We start from the raw sequence: 21,952 nt of genomic DNA on the forward strand, positions 1-21,952 counted from the left end.
ACCTGGAAAGACTGTTTGGGTCCTTGGATGGGGTCGTGGGGGGAGGTAAAGGGACAGGATAGGAAAGGTTTAGTGAACTATGGGCCAAACGTGGGCAAATGAGACAAGCTTGGATAGGATATTATGGGCAGCAGAGACAGGTTGGAATGAAATGCCTGTTACCATAGTTGTATTGCACTATGATGTTGAACTCTCTTAAACATGTTTTTAAGAAAGATGTTGTTTACTGATGTTCCATCTGCCTCCTATAAGAATTACATTCCCTTTTCCCAGATCTTCAACATATATTCTCTGATGATGAAACTTTCAACATTGGCGTTCCCGAAATGTCTCACTTCTTCCTTATCTGTGGTTTTTACCCATCATTGTTGACAGAGTCACTAACCATATCTCATGTTTCCCATGCTGCTGCTACAAATTCCTCTCCTTCCTTTACTTATAGAAACATATAAAATTCTTAAGGGATTGGACAAACTAGATGCAGGAAAAATGTTCCCAATGTTGGGGGAGTCCAGAACCAGGGGGCACAGTTTAAGAATAAGGGGTAGGCCATTTAGGACTGAGATGAGGAAAAACATTTTCACCAAGAGAGTTGTGAATCCATGGAATTCTCTGCCACAGAGGGCAGTGGAGGCCAATTCATGGAATGTTTTCAAGAGAGAGTTAGATATTGATCTTAGGGTTAACGGAATCAAGGGATATGGGGATAAAGGAGGAATGGGGTACTGATTTAGGATGATCAGCCATGATCATATTGAATGGCGCCGCTGGCTCGGAGCCGAATAACCTACTCCTGCACCTATTTTTTATGTTTCTATGTTTCGGCCAGAGTAAAGGATTTCCCCTCGCAACTCCTGAACTAAACTTGCCAGTCATATGTTCCATAATGAGAACATTCACTAAATTATTATCAACTTACATGCATAGATCAACATCACCATAGAGTGCTAGCAACACACCTAATATCTAAGCTAGACACTGTAGACAATTAACAAGTCAAATAAACTGAAATTATTTTGGAACTGAGGTGAGCAAGAAATCATTTTCAAGATTCAATTTAGATTCAATTTAATTGTCATTTGGACCCCTTGAGGTCCAAACGAAATGCTGTTTCTGCAGCCATACATTACAAAACAAATAGACCCAAGACACAACATAATTTACATAAACACCCATCACATCGCTGTGATGGAAGGCAAAAAAAACTTATCTCTCCATTGCACTCCCCCCCGAAGTCAGAGTCAAAGTCAAAGCCCACGGCTAGCGATGGCGATTGTCCCGCGGCCATTAAAGCCACGCCGGGTGGTGCGAGGTCGCACACCGGGTCTTGGTGTTAGAGCCCCTGGCGTGCGCTCGCAAAGTCCCGCAGCCATTCCAAGCCGCGCGGGGCGGTGATGTCAGGCCCCGCTCCAGGAGCTCTTCAACCCCGCAACTCGGGTGGGAGAAGTCGCCTTTGCGAGAGCCCTGAAAAGCGGTCTCCCTCCAGGGACCCGCGGGCTCCCGGTGCCTCCGTCCGCCAGACCCGCAGTTGCAGCCTCCGAATCTCCGGAGGTCGGGCCGCAGCAGCAGCAGCGCTCCACCACCGCTCCACCCGCTCTGGACTCGGCCAGCTCCGCGACGGTGAGGTGAGTCGTCGGCACCAGAGTCCCCGGTCTTCTCCTGTTGGAGGCCACTCCTCGTTGCAGCCCCAATATCCCGTGTTCAAAATACTAAGTCACAACTATTTAATGCTCCTCTGATTCCTACAGATTAATTCATCAGAAATCTAATTTTGTACATTGGTACTAGATTTCATCTCAACTATTGTGAAGATTTTTATTTTCTCCAGTCTTGGAATTGATAATTATATTCAATATCGAGGCATGGCGACTTTTTGGAGATGGCCATTGTCAGCATTTGACACCGATTAGCCCACACGCCAACCTTGTCCAGATCTCCTCCATGTAGATGTGGACCATTTCAATAAAAGAGCAGCAGCTGAGAATTGAACACTGCATACATCAGCAAATGTTACTAATCATAAATGAATGGTGAGCAATTAAAAAATTGCACACTAAGAAATTGCCCAAAACAAATCCCTGATATCATTGTACCAAGATAATGATCTCCTTCTGTGGAAAGGTACTATTTTCCTCAATCACAACTAATTTCTATTGTTCAAAGGTATTAAAAAGGCACATTCAAATTTTTCAATTACCTTAGGATTGTCTTCTATAGGCAATGAAATGTAGTTAAATTGAATATTTGGTGCTGATGGTTGATAATAACTATTGCAAAATAGAGAACGAGATGGAATCAAAGACTCAATTTAATTCATTTAAACATTATGTCATTGATGAAGTTCTTACTCTCAGCAGCGTGCCACAGGGCTCCTCAAGAGTTGAACACAAGTATTTGTGAGAGAATGGAGCAGCTGGGCTTGTACACTCTGGAGTTTAAAAAGATGAGAGGATATCTCATTTAAACATATAAGATTGCTAAGGTGTTTAAGAAGGAACTGCAGATGCTGGAAAATGGAAACTCAGCGCCCGCTGAATTTGTCCAGCATTTTTGTGTACCTAAGATTGTTAAGGGTTTGGACACGCTAGAGGCAGGAAACATGTTCCCGATGTTGGGGGGAGTCCAGAATCAGGGGCCACAGTTTAAGAATAAGGATTAAGCCATTTAGAACGGAGATGAGGAAACACTTTTTCTCACAAAGAGTTGTGAGTTGTGGAATTCTCTGCCTCAGAGGGCAGTGGAGGCAGGTTCTCTGGATGCTTTCAAGAGAGAGCTAGATAGGGCTCTCAAAAATAGTGGAGTCAGGGGATATGGGGAGAAGGCAGGAACGTGGTACTGATTGGGGATGATCAGCCATGATCACATTGAATGGCGGTGTTGGCTCGAAGGGCTGAATGGCCTACTACTGCTAAGGTGTTTAAGAAGAAACTGCAGATACTGGAAAATAGAAACTCAGCACCCGCTGAGTTGACGTGGAAAAGCTTTTCCCACTGAGAGTAGGGAAGATTCAAACAAGGGGACATGACATGAGAATTAAGGGACTGAAGTTTAGGGGTAACATGAGGGGGAACTTCTTTACTCAGAGAGTGGTGGCTGTGTGGAATGAGCTTCCAGTGAAGGTGGTGGAGGCAGGTTCATTTTTATCATTTAAAAATAAAGTGGATAGTTATATGGATGGGAAGGGAATGGAGGGTTATGGTCTGAGCGCAGGTATATGGGACTAGGGGAGATTATGTGTTCGGCACGGACTAGAAGGGTCGAGATGGCCTGTTTCCGTGCTGTAATTGTTATATGGTTATATGGTTACTGCACCTATTGTCTATTTCCTCAAAGTCAAAACAGCCATTTTCAGTTTTCTTCTGGAAATCAGACAGTTGGTAATATACTTGGATGAAGTCTCTTGTTTCTCAGGTTTGCAGCCAAGCGGTCTTGTTAGAAACCAAACTAAATAAGAGCAAGCAGATGATTGGAGAGTAATTAGCGGAGACATGACTATCAACAACTTCTATCATCACTGCCCTATCTATGAATGATTGAAAGTAGACAGAACCGTCTGTACATTTTGAGAAGGCTCTGCTCCTCCAACGTCTGCAATAAGAAGCTGCAGATGTTCTACCAATCGGTGTTAGCCAGTGCCATCTTCTTCCTCGCTGTGTGCTGGGGCAGCAGCGCAAAGGCCGCAGAAACCAACAGGATTAACAAGCTCAGAAGGAAGGCTGGCTCCATCCTGGGGACTGCAGAGCATCTTGGACAATACAGTTCACCTCCTCCATGACACACTGGTCAACCTGAGCAGTACCTTCAGCAACAGACTGTTTCCACCAAGATGCAGTACAGAACGCCACAGGAAATCCATTTCCCCCATGGCTATCAAACTGTACAACTCCTCCCACTTCTGTTGTGGGGTGGACTGACTCCTCCCCCACCTATTCTTTGCACATCCCCAATCCTTTCCACTCGTCATTTTAATTTCATGTTGCATGCACCTTGTGTTTTATGACTGTTGGCAGATCAATTTCCCTCATGGGATAAATAAAGTCCTATCGTATCGTATCATAGAATAACGGGGTGGAATTAATTGTTGTTGTCTTTTGTGCAAAGGAAATCTCTTCAACTTGTTGAGAAGAGATACCAATGTTGTAGCTGTGTTAAAACACTGCTGGAAGTATAAGCTAGTTCCTTAGCTAGTTCGCTTAGTGCTATTGCCAGAATGTTGTCAGGGCTCATAAGCTTTGCTGCATCCAGTGCATTGAACCATTTCCTAATATATTATGGAATAAATCAAATTGATTGATGACTGTTTTTTGTGATTGTGGTACCTCAGGGAGAGATGAGTTATCCAGTCATTATTGTTGCATGAAGTAAGTTAAAGTTAAAGGTACTCTCCATTGACTCTGCCAATGCTTATGGACCCAATTCTTACTATTGGTTATCTGTCCACCAACATCCATGACTGACAATGCAAGGTTGCAGAACTGTGACCTGATCATTGATTATGGGGTCATTTTCGTAATTTCTTGCATAGGAGTCAGAGTCATACAGGCCCTTTGGCCCAACTTGGCCACAAGGACCATCATGCACCATCAACACTAGTCCCACCTGCCTGCTTTTGGCCCGTATCCCCCCCCCCCCCCCAACCTCTGTCCTCTGGTTCTTGATTTCCCCACTGTTCATTTACTCCATCTATTACTCTCATGATCTTATACACCTCTATAAGATCAGCCCTCATCCTCCTGTATTCTCAGGAATAAAGTACCAGCATACTCAACCTCTCCCCGTAGCTTCAGACCTCGTGTTCCAGCAACATAGAAACATGGAAACATCGAAAATAGGTGCAGGAGTAGGTCATTTGGCCCTTCGAGCCAGCACCGCCATTCAATATGATCATGGCTGATCATCCAACTCAGTATCCCGTACCTGCCTTCTCTCCAGACCCCCTGATCCCTTTAGCCACAAGGGCCACATCTAACTCCCTCTTAAATATAGCCAATGAACTGGCAACATAAATATTCTCTGCACCCTTTTCAGATTAATAACATAACATCTGCAGCGTAGGTTCACGAGATTGATCCCTGGGATGGCGGGGCTGTCATATGAGGAAAGATTGAAAAGACTAGGCTTGTATTCACTGGAGTTTAGAAGGGGAGGATCTTATAGAAACATATACAATTATAAAAGGACTGTACAAGCTAGATGCAGGAAAAATGTTCCCAATGTTGGGCGAGTCCAGAACCTGGGGCCACAGTCTTAGAATAAAGGGAAGGTCATTTAAGACTGAGGTGAGAAAAAACGTTTTCACCCAGAGAGTTGTGAATTTATAGAATTCCCTGCCACAGAGGGCAGTGGAGGCCAAGTCACTGGATGGATTTAAGAGAGAGTTAGATAAAGCTCTAGGGGCTAGTGGAGTCACGGGATATGGGGAGAAGGCAGGCACAGGTTATCGAGCCAGGCGGTGCTGGCTCGAAGGGCCGAATGGCCTCCTCCTGCACCTATTTTCTATGTTTTTATGTTTCTATGTCTATCTACCCTATAACAGGGTAACCAAAACTGGACATAATATTCTAAATGTGGCCTCACTAATCTCTTGTACAGCTGTAACATGACCTCCCAACTTCTGTTCTCAATACCCTGAGATGAAGGCCAAGGTGTTGAAAGCCTTCTTGACCACCCGATATACCTGCGACGGTACTTTCAAGGAACTATGCACCTGCACTCCGAGATCCCTCTACTCGACAACATGCCCCAGAGCCCTGCATTCACCGTGTCAGTCTTGCCCTGGTTAGACTTCTCGAAAAAAAACACCTCGTGCTTATCTGTATTAAACTCCACCAACCATTCCTCAGCTCAGCTGCCCAGCCGATCAAGATCCTGCTGCTATTTTTGACAACCATCTTTGCTATCTACAATACCACCCACTTTAGTGCCATCTGCAAACCTACTAATCATGCCTTGGATGTTCTCATCCAAATAATTTGCATAGATGGCAAACAACAATGGGCCCAGCACCAAGCCCTGAGGCACACCATTAGTCATAAGCATCCAGTCTGAGAAACAACCTTCCATCATCACTCACTGCTTCCTCGCATTTAGCCATTAATAAAAATCCAGTTGTTATCTCTCCTTGGATCCCAGGCGATCTGACCCTCCAAAGCAGTCTATCATGTGGAATTGGGGGGGCTAACCATGAATTCCATCCATGTTGTTGTTTCCCAGCGTGAAACTGTACCTGGGATCAATTTCCATATTCCCCAATTAACTTGCATTGGTCCTCCGGCGTGGAGGTTGGGGTGAAAGGAGGGATGTTGCAGGCCAGTAATGGGCCTGTCCCACTTAGGCAATGTTTTAGGCAACTACAGGCGACTAGTTTGTCGCCGCATGTTCGCCGTGAGTAGTCTCCTCAGTCGCGCAAAAAGTCGTAGCGTTCGTTCTGGTGGCCGCTAAATTTTCAACATGTTGAAAATTTTTCGCCGACAGTGGGTTTGACGCCAATGGGAGTAGCTTGACTTCTCCTAACGTAGGTGTGTCGTAGGGTGTCGCCAGGATGACGTAGGTTGCCGCCGGTTTTTTGGTGACTTGCTACAACTCAGCTTCAGATTCAGATTCAACTTTAATTGTCATTGTCAGTGTACAGTACAGAGACAACGAAATGCACTATGACAGTCGCCGGCAGTTGCCTAAAAAAAAAATCACCGTGGGACAAGCTTACAGATGGTAGTAGAATATAATTTTGCTATTTCTGATTTGAGCCGTTTGATCCACACCAAATGTAAGCCATTTAGCATGGCAATGGTGATATACAACATAATAGAAACATTAATGAAAGCTACACAAGGTGGAAAGTCATGTTACGCCTTGTCGTAATAATGCTGCAATTGCCCCCAATTATTCTGTTTTGGTTGAATGCCTCATCCATAGGTAGATTGTTGATAGAGAGATCAAAGAAGTTTCTCTGTCCAATGGTTACCTCACCCAGTACAGTCTATAAGCCCTTGGAACTCATCCAGGCAGCAGCGTGATGCTATTGAACCAACCTTGCCAGAGGCGCTACATGGCCTAATATTTCTCTTTGTTCAATTTTGGCACAAATCCACATATGCTAATAAAGGAGACATAGGCAGAAAGTGTCTTTAAATGGTCCAAAACCAGTATCAAGTTTGATGCCAGGTACACAAAAATGCTGGAGAAACTCAGTGGGTGCAGCAGCATCTATGGAGCGAAGGAAATAGGCGACGTTTCGGGCCGAAACCCTTCTTCAGACTGATGGGGGGTGGGGGGGAGAAGGAAGGAAAAAGGGAGGAGGAGGAGCCCGAGGGCGGGGGGATGGGACGAGACAGCTCGAGGGTTAAGGAAGGGACACCTCCGCTCAGTCCACAATAATCTACCTGAACTCCCGGTGGCTCAGCACTTCAACTCCCCCTCCCAGTCCCAATCCGACCTCTCTGTCCTGGGTCTCCTCCATTGCCAGAGTGAGCAACACCGGAAATTGGAGGAACAGCACCTCATATTCCGCCTGGGTTGCTTGCGTCCGGTTGGCATGAACGTTGAATTCTCCCAGTTTTGCTAGCCCTTGCTGTCTCCTCCCCTCCGTAACCCTCGAGCTGTCTCCTCCCATCCCCCCGCCCTCGGGTTCTTCCTCCTCCCTTTTTCCTTCCTTCTCCCCCCCCACCCCCCATCAGTCTGAAGAAGGGTTTCGGCCCAAAACGTCGCCTATTTCCTTTGCTCCATAGATGCTGCTGCACCCGCTGAGTTTCTCCTGCATTTTTGTGTACCTTCAATCTTCCAGTATCTGCAGTTCCTTCTTGAACACATCAAGTTTGATTTTTTTCTCCAGTTTACTGTACAGTCATTTATTACAAAGGTTTGGAAAACAGAGTTGTTGTTTTGGACGCTTCAGGGCACACATTACTGTCGATCAGCTCCAGATGATATCAATAACGCAGCAGACATCTTCCCCAAAAGGTGTCAGTGAACAAAAATGTTCTTTCAAGGACAGTATGGTGTCCTGATCATCATTAGCAATTCTAGACTTTTCTCCCTCTTTGTATTGATGAAAAAGAATCCTAACATTGTTCCTTCAGTCTCTTAACAGCAGGTCGCTGAGCTTTGCGGTTGGCCCCAAATGTTATCCTGATCACAATTTATCAAAGAGTTCCACAGCACGTAAACAGGCACTTCGGCCAAACTCATGCATTGCTACCAAGGTGTCTTTCTGAGCTAGTCCTATTTGCCTACATCACATTAAACTTTTCCTACCCATATATCTGATTAACTATTTCTTAAAAATTGCTACTGTCCCTGCCTCCACCACTTCCTCTGGCAGCTCATAGCATATATGCATACTTCTCTATCTGTAAAATGTGTCCTTCAGGTCCCCTTTAAATCTTTCTCCTCTCAATTTAAATCATTGCCCTTGAGTTTCAGACTCCCCCAACCCTGGCAAAAAGTCTATGGCAATCCATCGCATCTATGCCCCTTATTTTTATGAACCTCTGGAAGGTCACTCCACAGCCTTATTCACTCCAGGGAAAACAGTCCCAACTTACCCAGCTTCTTCTAGATGCAGGAAGATTGTTCCCGATGTTGGGGAAGTCCAGAACAAGGGGTCACAGTTTAAGGATAAGGGGGAAATCTTTTAGGACTGAGATGAGAAAAACATTTTTTACACAGAGAGTGGAGAATCTCTGGAATTCTCTGCCACAGAAGGTAGTTTAGGCCAGTTCATTGGCTATATTTAAGAGGGAGTTAGATGTGGCCCTTGTGGCTAAAGGGATCAGGGGGTATGGAGAGAAAGCAGGTACAGGATACTGAGTTGGATGATCAGCCATGATCATACTGAATGGCGTTGCAGGCTCGAAGGGCCGAATCGCTTACTCCTGCACCAATTTTCTATGTTTCTATGTTTCCTATAATTCAAAACCTCCAGTCTATGTAATATTCGTGTGAATCTTTTCTCGTCAAGTCAAGTCAAGTTTATTTGTCACATACACATACGAGATGTGCAGTGTAATGAAAAGTGGCAATGCTCGTGGACTTTGTGCAAAAATACAAACAAACAAACAACCAAACAAACTACAAACAGAATGGAACACTCACATATTCTTTTACATATTAAATATTGTGTGCGGAAGGAAAAAGGTCTCACTCTCTCAAGCTTATTCACATCCTTCCCATAGCCCCTTAGCACGGATGCTTTTTCTGCTACCATCATCATCTATTGCGACGTGGTGGCTTCCACTGATTGTCGCCGGAAGCTTGCGTCCTTTTCAGGATGGACGATGACAGCGAGGTCAACATTTGTAACAAGATGGACACGAAAATAAGATCCTTCCCATAATATGATAACCAGAACTGCAACTGATTTTGCAGGTGTAGTCAAATATAACCATATAACCATATAACCATATAACAATTACAGCACGGAAACAGGCCATCTCGGCCCTACAAGTCCGTGCCGAACAACTTTTTTTCCCTTAGTCCCACCTGCCTGCACTCATACCATAACCCTCCATTCCCTTCTCATCCATATGCCTATCCAATTTATTTTTATATGATACCAACGAACCTGCCTCCACCACTTCCACTGGAAACTCATTCCACACCGCTACCACTCTCTGAGTAAAGAAGTTCCGCCTCATGTTACCCCTAAACTTCTGTCCCTTAATTCTGAAGTCATGTCCTCTTGTTTGAATCTTCCCTATTCTCAAAGGGAAAAGCTGATCCACATCAACTCTGTCTATCCCTCTCATCATTTTAAAGACCTCTATCAAGTCCCCCCTTAACCTTCTGCGCTCCAGAGAATAAAGACCTAACTTATTCAACCTATCTCTGTAACTTGGTTGTTGAAACCCAGGCAACATTCTAGTAAATCTCCTCTGTACTCTCTCTATTTTGTTGACATCCTTCCTATAATTGGGCGACCAAAATTGTACACCATACTCCAGATTTGGTCTCACCAATGCCTTGTACAATTTTAACATTACATCCCAGCTTCTATACTGTATTATAACATTTCCGATTCTTCTACTCATTGTCACATCATGCCATATTTCATTTTTACCACCTTGTTGACCTGTGTCACTACTTCAGGGAACTATGTACCTGTACCACTAGGACCACTAGGACCATTCCCCAAGGTGCTATCATTGGCCTGGTTTAACTCACTTTCCACTCGAGAGTGTCAATATTCCATCTGCTGTTTCTTGGCCCAGTTTCTCAGTTGATCGAGATCGTGTGGTTACTTTAGGCAATGTTCTTCACTGATCACCACACCACCAATTTTGGTATCATCCACAAAACGTACGAATCATGTTACTTAAAACTCACCAAATCATCAAAATATATGAACAGTACAGTTTTTATGGACAGAAAGTTGCCCAGAGAGTAGTGAATCTGTGGAATTCTCTGCCACAGAAGGCCGTTGAGGCCAATTCACCGGATGTTTTTAAGAGAAGGTTAGATTTAGCTCTTAGGGCTAAAGCAATCAAGCGATATGGTGAAAAAGCAGGAACAGGGTACTGATTTTAGACGATTAGCCATGATCATATTGAATAGCGGTGCTGGCACGAAGGGCCGAATAGCCTACTCCTGCACTTATTTTTCTATGTTTCTTTCTATGTTTCTATGGTACGCACAGTTAATAAACATACATATCACGTGGTTGGAGCATTAAATTTGGATCTTTAGATTATTAGATGTGCAGGCACTCTGTACCAATGCTTGCCACCACAAAAAAAGCATTGTATATGACAAACAGCATTGGATTCGTATCAGTTCCTGCAGCACACCTCTGGTCAACTGGTCTCCAATCTAATAAGTAATTCTCAACCACAACCCATTCATTCCTTCCAAGCCAATTCTGTATCCAATTGGTTAGCTCAGCCCGAATCCCATATAATCTAACCTTTAAATAAGATTTACTATGCTAGAGGCTTTGTTAAAATCCATGTAGACAATTCTCTTGGTTACCTCTTCAAAAAACGGAATCAAATTTGTGAAAGATGATATCCCACACACAAGGCTATGCTGACAATCCCTGATCAGTCCATGCTTTCCCAAATGCCAATAGATCCTGTTTATAATATTCCCTTCCACTAACTTTCTCAATGCTGACGTTTGGCTCACTGGCCTGTCTGTACAAACCTTCATAAATAAGGCAGAACATTAACCACCGAGTAATCCTCTGATACCTCACCCATAGCTAAGGAAGACACAAAAATCTCACAAGGATTCCAACAAATACTTCTCTTGCGTTTCACAACACTTGGTCAGGTCCCAGGGACCTATTCAGTTTTATGTACCTCATTAGAGTCAACACCATCTCTTTCATAATGTGCATGGTGCTAAAAGAACAGCCAACACAATTCTTTATCTGAATATGAATCTTTATATTGGTTGAGTTTGCACAAAATGTTTTATGTTAGCTAACATGGTATGTCATAATGGAACAATTGCATGAAATTACATTCAGCTTGTAAATAGTTTTCAGTGTATGGTCTTGCCAATAAACACTGCCTCTTTTGAGCTATGTATTTTGTGTGTCAATATTGCCAGAAGATAATTCAGAAATCCTGTTTCACTTTGACTTAAATAGGCCTCGACTTATCAAACTAATTTATAGAAGTTGCAGCTGAAAGTTGAAGCAAGAATGTTGCTGAACAAACTTAATAATTGCCGATAAAACTCCAGGGACTTTCCGAGGTTCGATTACATCACATCATGCAAGCCTTATAATCCAAATTGTATAATCCTTATGAGGATACAAATGTGGTTGGTGGGATTTCTGTCCACCATACTGGCATAACACGGACCCAAGCCAATTTTCAGGATTTGGTCATTTTAACATATGGGATGAGTGGGCTGTATTTATATGCAGTCGAGACACCCTTCTTAAAATACAAATCAAGAAAATTGGATCAGCTGACAAGATGCCATCATAAATATTTTAATGATTTCTTTTGGGAAAGTATTTGCCCAAAGACCAGCTATCTGCAAAGTACATTGCGTACAGTTTTTGGTCTCCAAATCTGAGGAAGGACATTATTGCCATAGAGGGAGTGCAGAGAGACGGTTCACCAGACTGATTCCTGGGATGTCAGGACTGTCTTATGAAGAAAGACTGGATAGACTTGGTTTATACTCTCTAGAATTTAGGAGATTGAGAGGGGATCTTATAGAAACTTACAAAATTCTTAAGGGGTTGGACAGGCTAGATGCAGGAAGATTGTTCCCGATGTTAAGGAAGTCCAGGACAAGGGGTCACAGCTTAAGGATAAGGGGGAAATCCTTTAAAACCGAGATGAGAAGAACCTTTTTCACACAGAGAGTGGTGAATCTCTGGAACTCTCTGCCACAGAGGGTAGTTGAGGCCAGTTCATTTGGCTATATTTAAGAGGGAGTTAGATGTTGCCCTTGTGGCTAAGGGGATCAGGGGGTATGGAGAGAAGGCAGGTACGGGATACTGAGTTGGATGATCAGCCATGATCATATTGAATGGCGGTGCAGGCTCGAAGGGCCGAATGGCCTACTCCTGCACCTAATTTCTATGTTTCTATGTTTCTACATTGGCAAAGTTACTGTTAGCACCATCAACTTATCTTGGGTACATAATTTGGCAATACAATAGGCATTTGCGGACCAGTCAATGGGAAGCATTCAGCTGTAGGTTTAACCAAATGTGGATCGTGGAGGATGGAGATGGGAAAGAGAAGAGGGAGATTGTTGTCTCCTTTGGGTGAAGGTTTAATAGTGCTCATTTAACCTTTCAAGGTGGGTTTGTTTTATTTTTTGGCCTCAGGCCAATATCAAAGTCCTTTATATCTAAATTAATGACTTCTTTTTAGCTCAAGTCACAAAGTCGCAGATTTATTACATTGCATGCATGTCGGTATGTGCATGTTAAAAACTAACCATCTGTAATGAGGTTTTGAACAGATTTAGCACTGAAGAGGAAGTACAGCAAAGCCAGTGGGGTGCAGTGTCTGGGTGGATAATAGAACCATTAACACACTGCATTCAACAAAGCCATTTTTGGATCTGAAATGCAGAATTTGGGCACAAAGGATTGAATTTCCCTCTCCCCCAGCCCTATATTTTTCTGAGATGTCAACTCTTCCAACTCTCACTCACCCCTACATGTATACTACCAGTAACTTTGCAATGACCTGCCTAGGTCCTCAGCTCTGAAAATCCTACCCTCAACCTCTCCATTTTCTTCTTCTTTATATACATTTCTGACACTCTTAGTTTAGATTTAGATTTAAAGATACAGCATAGAAACAGGCACACACAAGTCCTACACACTATGGAGAATTTTACAATTTTACCAAAGCTAATTAACCTACAAACCCACAAATCTTTGGAGTGTGGAGGGAAACCGGAGCACCCAGCGAAAACGTTATACTTATATTTAACCAAATATATTTGACAAAGCTTTTACTGATTTGTCAATAGACAATAGGTGCAGGAGTAGGCCATTCGGCCCTTCGAGCCAGCACCGCCATTCAATGTGATCATAGCTGATCATCCTCAAACACTACCTTCTGTGACTTGGTATTAATTTGCTCATTTGAGGTCTTTAGTTTTCTAAGCAATGTTAAAGGGACTTTATATTAAAAATAATTATTTGTTATTGTAAATCTCCTTGCTTTAGGACATGTGATTAGGACTTACAAAATTCTTAAGGGGTTGGACAAGCTAGATGCAGGAAGATTGTTCCCGATGTTGGGGAAGACCAGAACAAGGGGTCACAGTTTAAGGATAAAGAGGAAATCTTTTAGGACTGAGATGAGAAAAACATTTTTTACACAGAGAGTGGTGAATCTCTATAATTCTCTGCCACATAATGTAGTTGAGGCCAGTTCATTGGCTATATTTAAGAGGGAGTTAGATGTGGCCCTTGTGGCTAAAGGGATCAGGGGGTATGGAGAGAAGGCAGGTACAGGATATTGAGTTGGATGATCAGCCATGATCATATTGAATGGCGGTGCAGGCTCGAAGGGCCGAATGACCTACTCCTGCACCTATTTTCTATGTTTCTATCAGCTGAGAGAATCACATATTTTGAATACATTCTTCTCTGGGCTGTGCCCAAGCAATTTAATATACCTAAGTATGACAACAAGAAATGAGGTCTACTTCATCGCTCCAGATTTATGTTATGCACATAAAATATCTGTTTTTTCAATTCAGAACTTATTATCAGATCATTCAACCTGCAGAGGTTGTTCAGGAATAGAATTTCAGGTTTACACCTTTGTGGTTAAGTTTTAAATGATGTAGATGGTGGATCCCTATGTGATCGTAACAAAATATACTCGGTGTTTCAATGTTAGTGAGCTCAATAATGTTCAACTGCCTATTTGTCTGTAATGTTCATTTCTTGAAACTTCATTTATTTGTTACAGAGAAAGGTTGAACAAGTTAGGGCTTTATTCTTTGGAGCGCAGAAGGTTAAGGGGGGACTTGATAGAGGTCTTTAAAATGATGAGAGGGATAGACAGAGTTGACGTGGAAAAGCTTTTCCCACTGAGAGTAGGGAAGATTCAAACAAGGGGACATGACTTGAGAATTAAGGGACTGAAGTTTAGGGGTAACATGAGGGGGAACTTCTTTACTCAGAGAGTGGTGGCTGTGTGGAATGAGCTTCCAGTGAAGGTGGTGGAGGCAGGTTCGTTTTTATAATTTAAAAATAAATTGGATAGTTATATGGACGGGAAGGGAATGGAAGGTTATGGTCTGAGCGCAGGTATATGGGACTGGGGAGAATATGTGTTCGGCACGGACTAGAAGGGTCGAGATGGCCTATTTCCGTGCTGTAATTGTTATATGGTTATATATGGTTATGTTCAAATGTCTATTGAACTGTACTGTGCTGCCACCTGCAGGTGCCAAACAAAAATGAGTAATATGCCATTGTTCACGGTTTAAAACTAAACCTAAAATGATTGAAAACTGGGAGGGAAGCTAGAATGGCTCACTGACAACCAAATAGGAGAAGCATGTGAATATTTCAAATGTAAACTATTTATCATTTCATATGGAAAATCTGCACTCGAAAATTAAATTGCTTTTCTCGTTAATAAGTTTTTCTCTTTAACAAATTCAATCGCTTTTCTCTTGACAAGTTTGCAGGCCATTCCAAATTGTATGCTTTTAATTCACATGCCAACATGTGAATGAAATTTCATTTTACAAGCCCAGATCTTCAAGAACTCCTGTTCCTCCTTTTTTCTCTTCCATCCTACTCGTAATCAGCCTTGTTCAATCCAGCTTTTTTTTTAAGGACTCTAACACCTTATGCACTCTTTGTGACATTACATGAAGTTTTACAGATGCAATGGCCTCAATTTTTCCAAGCAGCTTTGATTGTGTTTTGGGTAACACAAAAGTTACAATAATCAAAGAGAAATTGGATCACAACATGTCCAATCTCTGGTATCCTATGCCCAATTTGTCCCTGAATACTGAATGCTTCTGTCCTGTCCATATAATTATAATTCCATCAGCTATTTCAACCCTCATAAAAATTCCTGCTCTTGTAATGTGATAGTTGCTTTGATCTTCTGTTTCCTTCAAACTCATTAACAAAACTGACCTCATTCACATACGTGCACTAGGCCATTTCATTGTGTGAATGCTATGGTTCTCCAGTTAGGTTTCAGCTTGAAGTCTTAAATAGCTCTAACTAAAAACGTAAATTTAATTCGCCATGAATATGATAAATGTTTCCTCTCTGATCCATTTACAACCAGATAGCTCTGGGAGGAATAATTTCCCACCACAACTTTTCTATTTGCTTTAGTGGAAGTTCCCCACTTCCTTTTATCTATCCAAACTTAGTTGTAGTATTCACAATAGTAACTTCTCTTCCTGCTTTCACATCATTACTTACAAACCTTCAATGATCTATCTTTGGCCTTTCCCTTTGCTTTATCAGTATGATGCAGTTCCTTACTAAAATCATCTCCAAATGCAAAAATCAGCTTCTAAATCTTTTCATATTTTATCTTAATTTTTCCGGTACTCTCTGAAGAAAGGCCGATGGGCAACTATTCATTTTTGGATGTACCTAAACTGGTTATAAGGTCATAAGTGATCGGAGTAGAATTAGGCCACTCGGCCCATCAAGTCTACTCCACCATTCAATAATGGCTGGTCTATCCCTTCCTCCTAACCCCATTTCCTGCCTTCTCCCCATAAACTCTGACACCTGTACTAATCAAAAATCTATCTCTCTCTGCCTTAAAATTATCCACTGACTTGTCCTCTACAGCCTTCTGTGGCAAATAATTCCACAGATTCACCACCCTTTCAACATTTCAGTGATAATAAGATAATAAGCATAATCTAAAATGTTTTAACAAACAAATCATTTGGACTTTGTAGATTAACCCAGTGGACATTTTTGTATGTATTCCTCCACAACTGGTGAAAAAAAATTACAGAGTAACCTCAATTGCAATTTACCAATAATTTAGACCAAACCTAAAGATTAAATTACAAGCAAAATGCTACTAATCAGTTTTTAAGGTTTCATCTTCTGCAGCTTCAGGAGGTGATACTGTGGCACCTAACCACATTATAATATTCAGCCTTTCTAATCAGCAGTACTGGTGCATGATAGACTTTTGGGCCAAAAGATCTAAGGAGATCCAAGTTATATTTTAAAACTCAAAATGTTGCATGACATCACCTTTAACGTGCTGTGGATTTTATCTCATACTCTGTATACATTGTTCTGAATTCAGCCATTATATTCCTATCCCTTCAAAGCCTAAAGAAGCAGAATTACTCTATTAAAGCATGAAGAATGACAAACAGCAAATTCTTTCAAAAAGTTGTAAAAACAAATATGATTACATGGAAGACTTGGATCAAAGGATAAGATAATCAGGCAAAGAAAATCAATTACAATCATGGGTAGTTGATGATACAAGATGTTTTTGTATTTAAAAAAATCTCAAACACTCTGGATATAAATAACTAAGTTTCAAAGCCTCTTTCATAAATGAGTCTTCACTTCATCTATATATTTGCCTTTGAATTAATTAAGATGTGTGAATAAAAAAGATTAGAAGACTAAGTTCTGACTACTGACAGAAGATATTGGTGATATTGGTGAAAGTATTAGGGACTCACTAAAATTAATATGAGCAAGATTACTGTACTAAAAAGTCACGAACTATTAGGATCTAATGGTTTCCAACCGGGGTTTCAAAAGAAGTCGATGACAACATTGCAGAGGTTCCAACTATAAACTTCCTAATTTCTCTCGAGTCAGGTGGATGGAAATATGTGCATGTCACTCCATTATTTACGATGACCAATTTGCTCGATATCCAAGGTATGAACTCTCTGGAATCAATAATTAAGGATAAAGAAATACTTCAGAAGGTACACAAAAATGCTGGAGAAACTCAGCAGGCGCTGCAGCATCTATGGAGCGAAGGAAATAAGGAAACACCTATTTCCTTCGCTCCATAGATGCTGCTGCACCTGCTGAGTTTCTCCAGCATTTTTGTGTACCTTCGATCTTCCAGCATCTGCAGTTCCTTCTTGAACAAATACTTCAGAATTTGGTTTTAGCTGGCATGAGAGGGACAGAATGGATTTGGAAAGGATGTATTGTTTCCTGATTCCCAAAATTAATCTTTAAAAGTAATATATAAAGGGACGCAATTGCTATTATTGTTATACATACAGAATTCACAAAAGCAACTGTGAAAGTTGCTCAGAAAAGTTGAACAAGTTAACATTTATGGAAACCTGACAAAATATTAAACTCATCAGGAAATTAGTAAAGGTGCAATAAGCAGGGAGGACATACTAAATAGAAATTCAAAATTGGCAGGAAGAAAGATAACAAGGATGGATAAAACATATTTCTGCAGATCTGAGGTTCCAAGGTTGGAAGATATCGACGGAATATCTGGAGGCAAATCTTTCGGAAATTAATTTCAGAAACATTTCCACACGCGGTGTTAGAAATTTAGAACAAATTTAAGTCAGCCTCATCACTACAGCATCTGTGAGAATAATAATGCAAGGTATAGAATTCAACACATCCAAAAACAATATTAAAGTACTGTCTGGTTTGTTGTTCTTTATGTGCCATTTACTGTTATTCGAAAGATGTTCAAATTGAAATGCCCAAGCTATTTAAAACGTAAGACTGGGACGGTTATCACATATTGCAAAACATTGTTCAATATTCTGAATTAGCACTGTTCTGAGAAATGTTACCTGAGTTCCAAGGCAGGCGACCATCATGTGCATGAGAAGTTTGGCTGCAAACATGGAGAATCCTGAACACAGCAGGTGAGACAAAATGGCCAAGGATAAACCTGTGGATACAGACCGTTGCTTATGTCAGAAGGAACTTTATACAAGACTTTGAACATGCCAGTGTCTGTGTCTGCATTAAATAACCTACATTTTAAATAACACAAGACTCTTAAAATTCACTTCAGCCAAAAATATTTTGCTATTGATTTAGTCAGTTTTATATACTTATACTGTTCATTTTGTAGGGCATTATAACCATATAACCATATAACAATTACAGCACGGAAACAGGCCATCTCGACCTTACAAGTCCGTGCCGAACAACTTTTTTTCCCCTTAGTCCCACCTGCCTGCACTCATACCATAACCCTCCATTCCCTTCTCATCCATATGCCTATCCAATTTATTTTTAAATTATACCAATTAACCTGCCTCCACCACTTCCACTGGAAGCTCATTCCACACCGCTACCACTCTCTGAGTAAAGAAGTTCCCCCTCATATTACCCCTAAACTTCTGTCCCTTAATTCTGAAGTCATGTCCTCTTGTTTGAATCTTCCCTATTGTCAAAGGGAAAAGCTTGTCCACATCAACTCTGTCTATCCCTCTCATCATTTTAAAGACCTCTATCAAGTCCCCCCTTAACCTTCTGCGCTCCAGAGAATAAAGACCTAACTAATTCAACCTATCTCTGTAACTTAGTTGTTGAAACCCAGGCAACATTCTAGTAAATCTCCTCTGTACTCTCTCTATTTTGTTGACATCCTTCCTATAATTGGGCGACCAAAATTGTACACCATACTCCAGATTTGGTCTCACCAATGCCTTGTACAATTTTAACATTACATCCCAGCTTCTATACTCAATGCTCTGATTTATAAAGGCTAGCATAGCAAAAGCTTTCTTTACCACCCTATCTATATGAGATTCCACCTTCAAGGAACTATGCACCAAAGATGTTAGAGCGAAGCAAGATAGGTTACTCTCACGCAAACGTGAGGTGCGCTCATGGGCGGTTTCATGGGTGATTACAGGACACATTTTAGCAAGCTGACTCCGCCATCTTGTTCCGCCATCTTGCTCCGCTTTCTTGCTCCCGCCTTCTTGCTTCCGGCCAAAGATTGGATCCGCAGCGAGGAGAAGGAGTGCAAGGCCCGGGGCAGCGGGGAGAGAGAGTGCGGGGCCCGGGGCAGCGGGGAGAGAGAGTGCGGGGCCCGGGGCAGCGGGGAGAGGGAGTGCGGGGCCCGGGGCAGCGGGGAGAGAGAGTGCGGGGCCCGGGGCAGCGGGGAGAGAGAGTGCGGGGCCCGGGGCAGCCGGAGCAGCGGGGAGAGAGAGTGCGGGGCCCGGGGCAGCGGGGAGAGAGAGTGAGAGTGGAGTGCGGGCCCGGGGCAGCGGGGAGAGGGAGTGCGGAGCAGCGGGGAGAGAGAGTGCGGGCCGGGGGCAGCGGGGAGAAGGAGTGCGGGGCCCGGGGGCAGCGGGGAGAGAGAGTGCGGGGTCCAGGGTGGTGGGGAGAGAGAGTCCGGGGCAGCGGGGGGAGAGAGAGTGCGGGGCCCGGGGCAGCGGGCAGCGGGGAGAGAGAGTGCGGGGCCCGGGGCAGCGGGGGAGAGGGAGTGCGGGGCCCGGGGCAGCGGGGAGAGAGAGTCCGGGGGCGCGGGGAGAGAGAGTGCAGGGGCCCGGGGCAGCGGGGGAGAGAGAGAGTGCGGGGCAGCGGGGAGAAGGAGTGCGGGGCCCGGGGCAGCGGGGAGAGAGAGTGCGGGGCCCGGGGCAGCGGGAGAGACAGTGCGGGGCCCGGGGCCGGGGAGAGAGAGTGCGGGGCAGCGGGGAGAGAGAGTGCGGGGCCCGGGGCAGCGGGGAGAGAGAGTGCCCCAAGACAATGTTTCTTATTTACAATGTTTCTTATTTAATGTCCCTTGTCTAGTCTGAAATAAAGTTCATTATTGGTTTAGAAGAAATATAATTGTGTGTGCTATATACATTTATATAATTTTCATGTATGTGTGTTTATAAACATTTTATTCCTTAACAAGAATCAACAGAATTATGAACTAATTGAATTATGAATCTAACCCTATAATCACGCACAAAAAGTCCCCCCTGTCAATCACCCTGCGAGTCGGGTCGGTTCCGGTTACTACAAAATCAACTCAAACACTGCTTGTGAGCCATTTAAAAAGAAATGATTTAAAAAACATTAAAAAAGACAATTACCAGAATCAAATTTTATTCTTGACAAGAAGTTTGAACTGACAGATTTATGAATCTGACCCACACAAACTGTTGCCCCGCAACATTGATTACAGTGCGAGTCGGGTCGGGTTAGGTAGGCTCAGGTTGCTAAAATGGGCGTGGAAAATGCCCATGATCCCCTCCATAGCGTACTACACGTCAGTCCATTGCATTTAGCAGGAGTAGCCTATCTTGCTCCGCTATAAGATCTTTGCTATGCACGGTTATACCCAGATCCCTTTGTTCAACTGTATTCTTCAATTCCCTACCATTTACCATGTACGCCCTATTTTGATTTGTCCTGCCAAGGTGTAGCACCTCACATTTATCAGCATTAAACTCCATCTGCCATCTTTCAGCCCATTTTTCCATTATGGAGCATTCATAACGATATCTGAAGTAAATAGGCTAATAAACTTTAATCTTAGGATTATCATGACTAGGCAGAGCCCACTAAGGCAAGGAAGATAATGAATAACAAACTAAAACAGATTCTTCTACCCACCTACAAACTTATGGCGGTCAATGAATCAATCTACAACCTGCAGGCCATTGGGACATGAGAAGAAACCAAAGGGAATACATGCAGTAACAGAGAGAACGTACAAACTCCACACTGTGAACCCAGGAGCAGGATTGAACCAGGTTCACTGGCGCCGTGAGGCACCTGCTCTACCAGCTGTGCCTTTGGTTTCTTCCCTTATCCCAATGATCTGCAGGTTGGTAAATAAATTGTAGGTAGGTAGCAGAATCTGGGTTGAAACTAATGGGAATAACTTAGGATCATGTGTAAGTGGGCGGTGAAGGTTTGTGCAGACTCAATAAGCCAAATGACCTGTTTCTGTGCTGCATGTCTCTATGACAACAGAACCTACACCCTAGACCCCTCCCTAACCCTCTGAAGAAGGGTCTCAACTCATAACTTAACCCATTCCTTCTCTCCAGAGATGCTGCCTGTCCCGCTGAGTTACTCCAGCATTTTAAGCCACGACTAAATCTTACCTGCTTGTGCATTATCCATATCCCTCCATTTGTTGCACATCCATGTGCCTATCCAAAGGTTTCTTATTGTATTTGCCTCAACACCAACCATGGCAGCGCACTCCAAGTATTTACACCTGCTGTTTCAAAAAAATTGCCCCACACATCTCCTTCCAATTTTGCCCCTCTCATACCCTCTAGTATTTGATCTTTCCATCCTGGGACAAAGGTTCTGACCATCCATCCTATCTATGCCTTTGATAATTGCATATATGTCCATCAGGTCTCCCCGCAATCTCCAGCATTCCAGTGAAAACAATCCAAGGCTGTCCAGCTGCTCCCTGGACCTGATACCCACTAATCCCAGAAGTGTCTCCTAAACCTGCCCTGCATCCTTACTAAAGTCCCCACATCATTTCTGTAATGGGGTGACAAGAGCCACATGGAATATACAAGATGCAGC

General features: G+C 42.9%; 1 protein-coding gene across 1 annotated transcript in view; it reads right to left on the reverse strand.

The window, feature by feature from the left end:
* The window catches only part of LOC129695907 (adhesion G-protein coupled receptor V1-like), a 491,758-nt gene that overhangs the window by 132,875 nt on the left and 336,931 nt on the right, over positions 1 to 21,952 (reverse strand). Inside the window, exon 83 of the mRNA XM_055633356.1 lies at positions 18,241 to 18,341. Coding sequence (XP_055489331.1) covers positions 18,241 to 18,341 — 101 coding nt within the window. The remainder of the gene's footprint in view (positions 1 to 18,240; positions 18,342 to 21,952) is intronic.

This window comes from Leucoraja erinacea, chromosome 3 (assembly GCF_028641065.1).
Source record: "Leucoraja erinacea ecotype New England chromosome 3, Leri_hhj_1, whole genome shotgun sequence".
Taxonomy (NCBI): Eukaryota; Metazoa; Chordata; class Chondrichthyes; order Rajiformes; family Rajidae; genus Leucoraja; species Leucoraja erinaceus.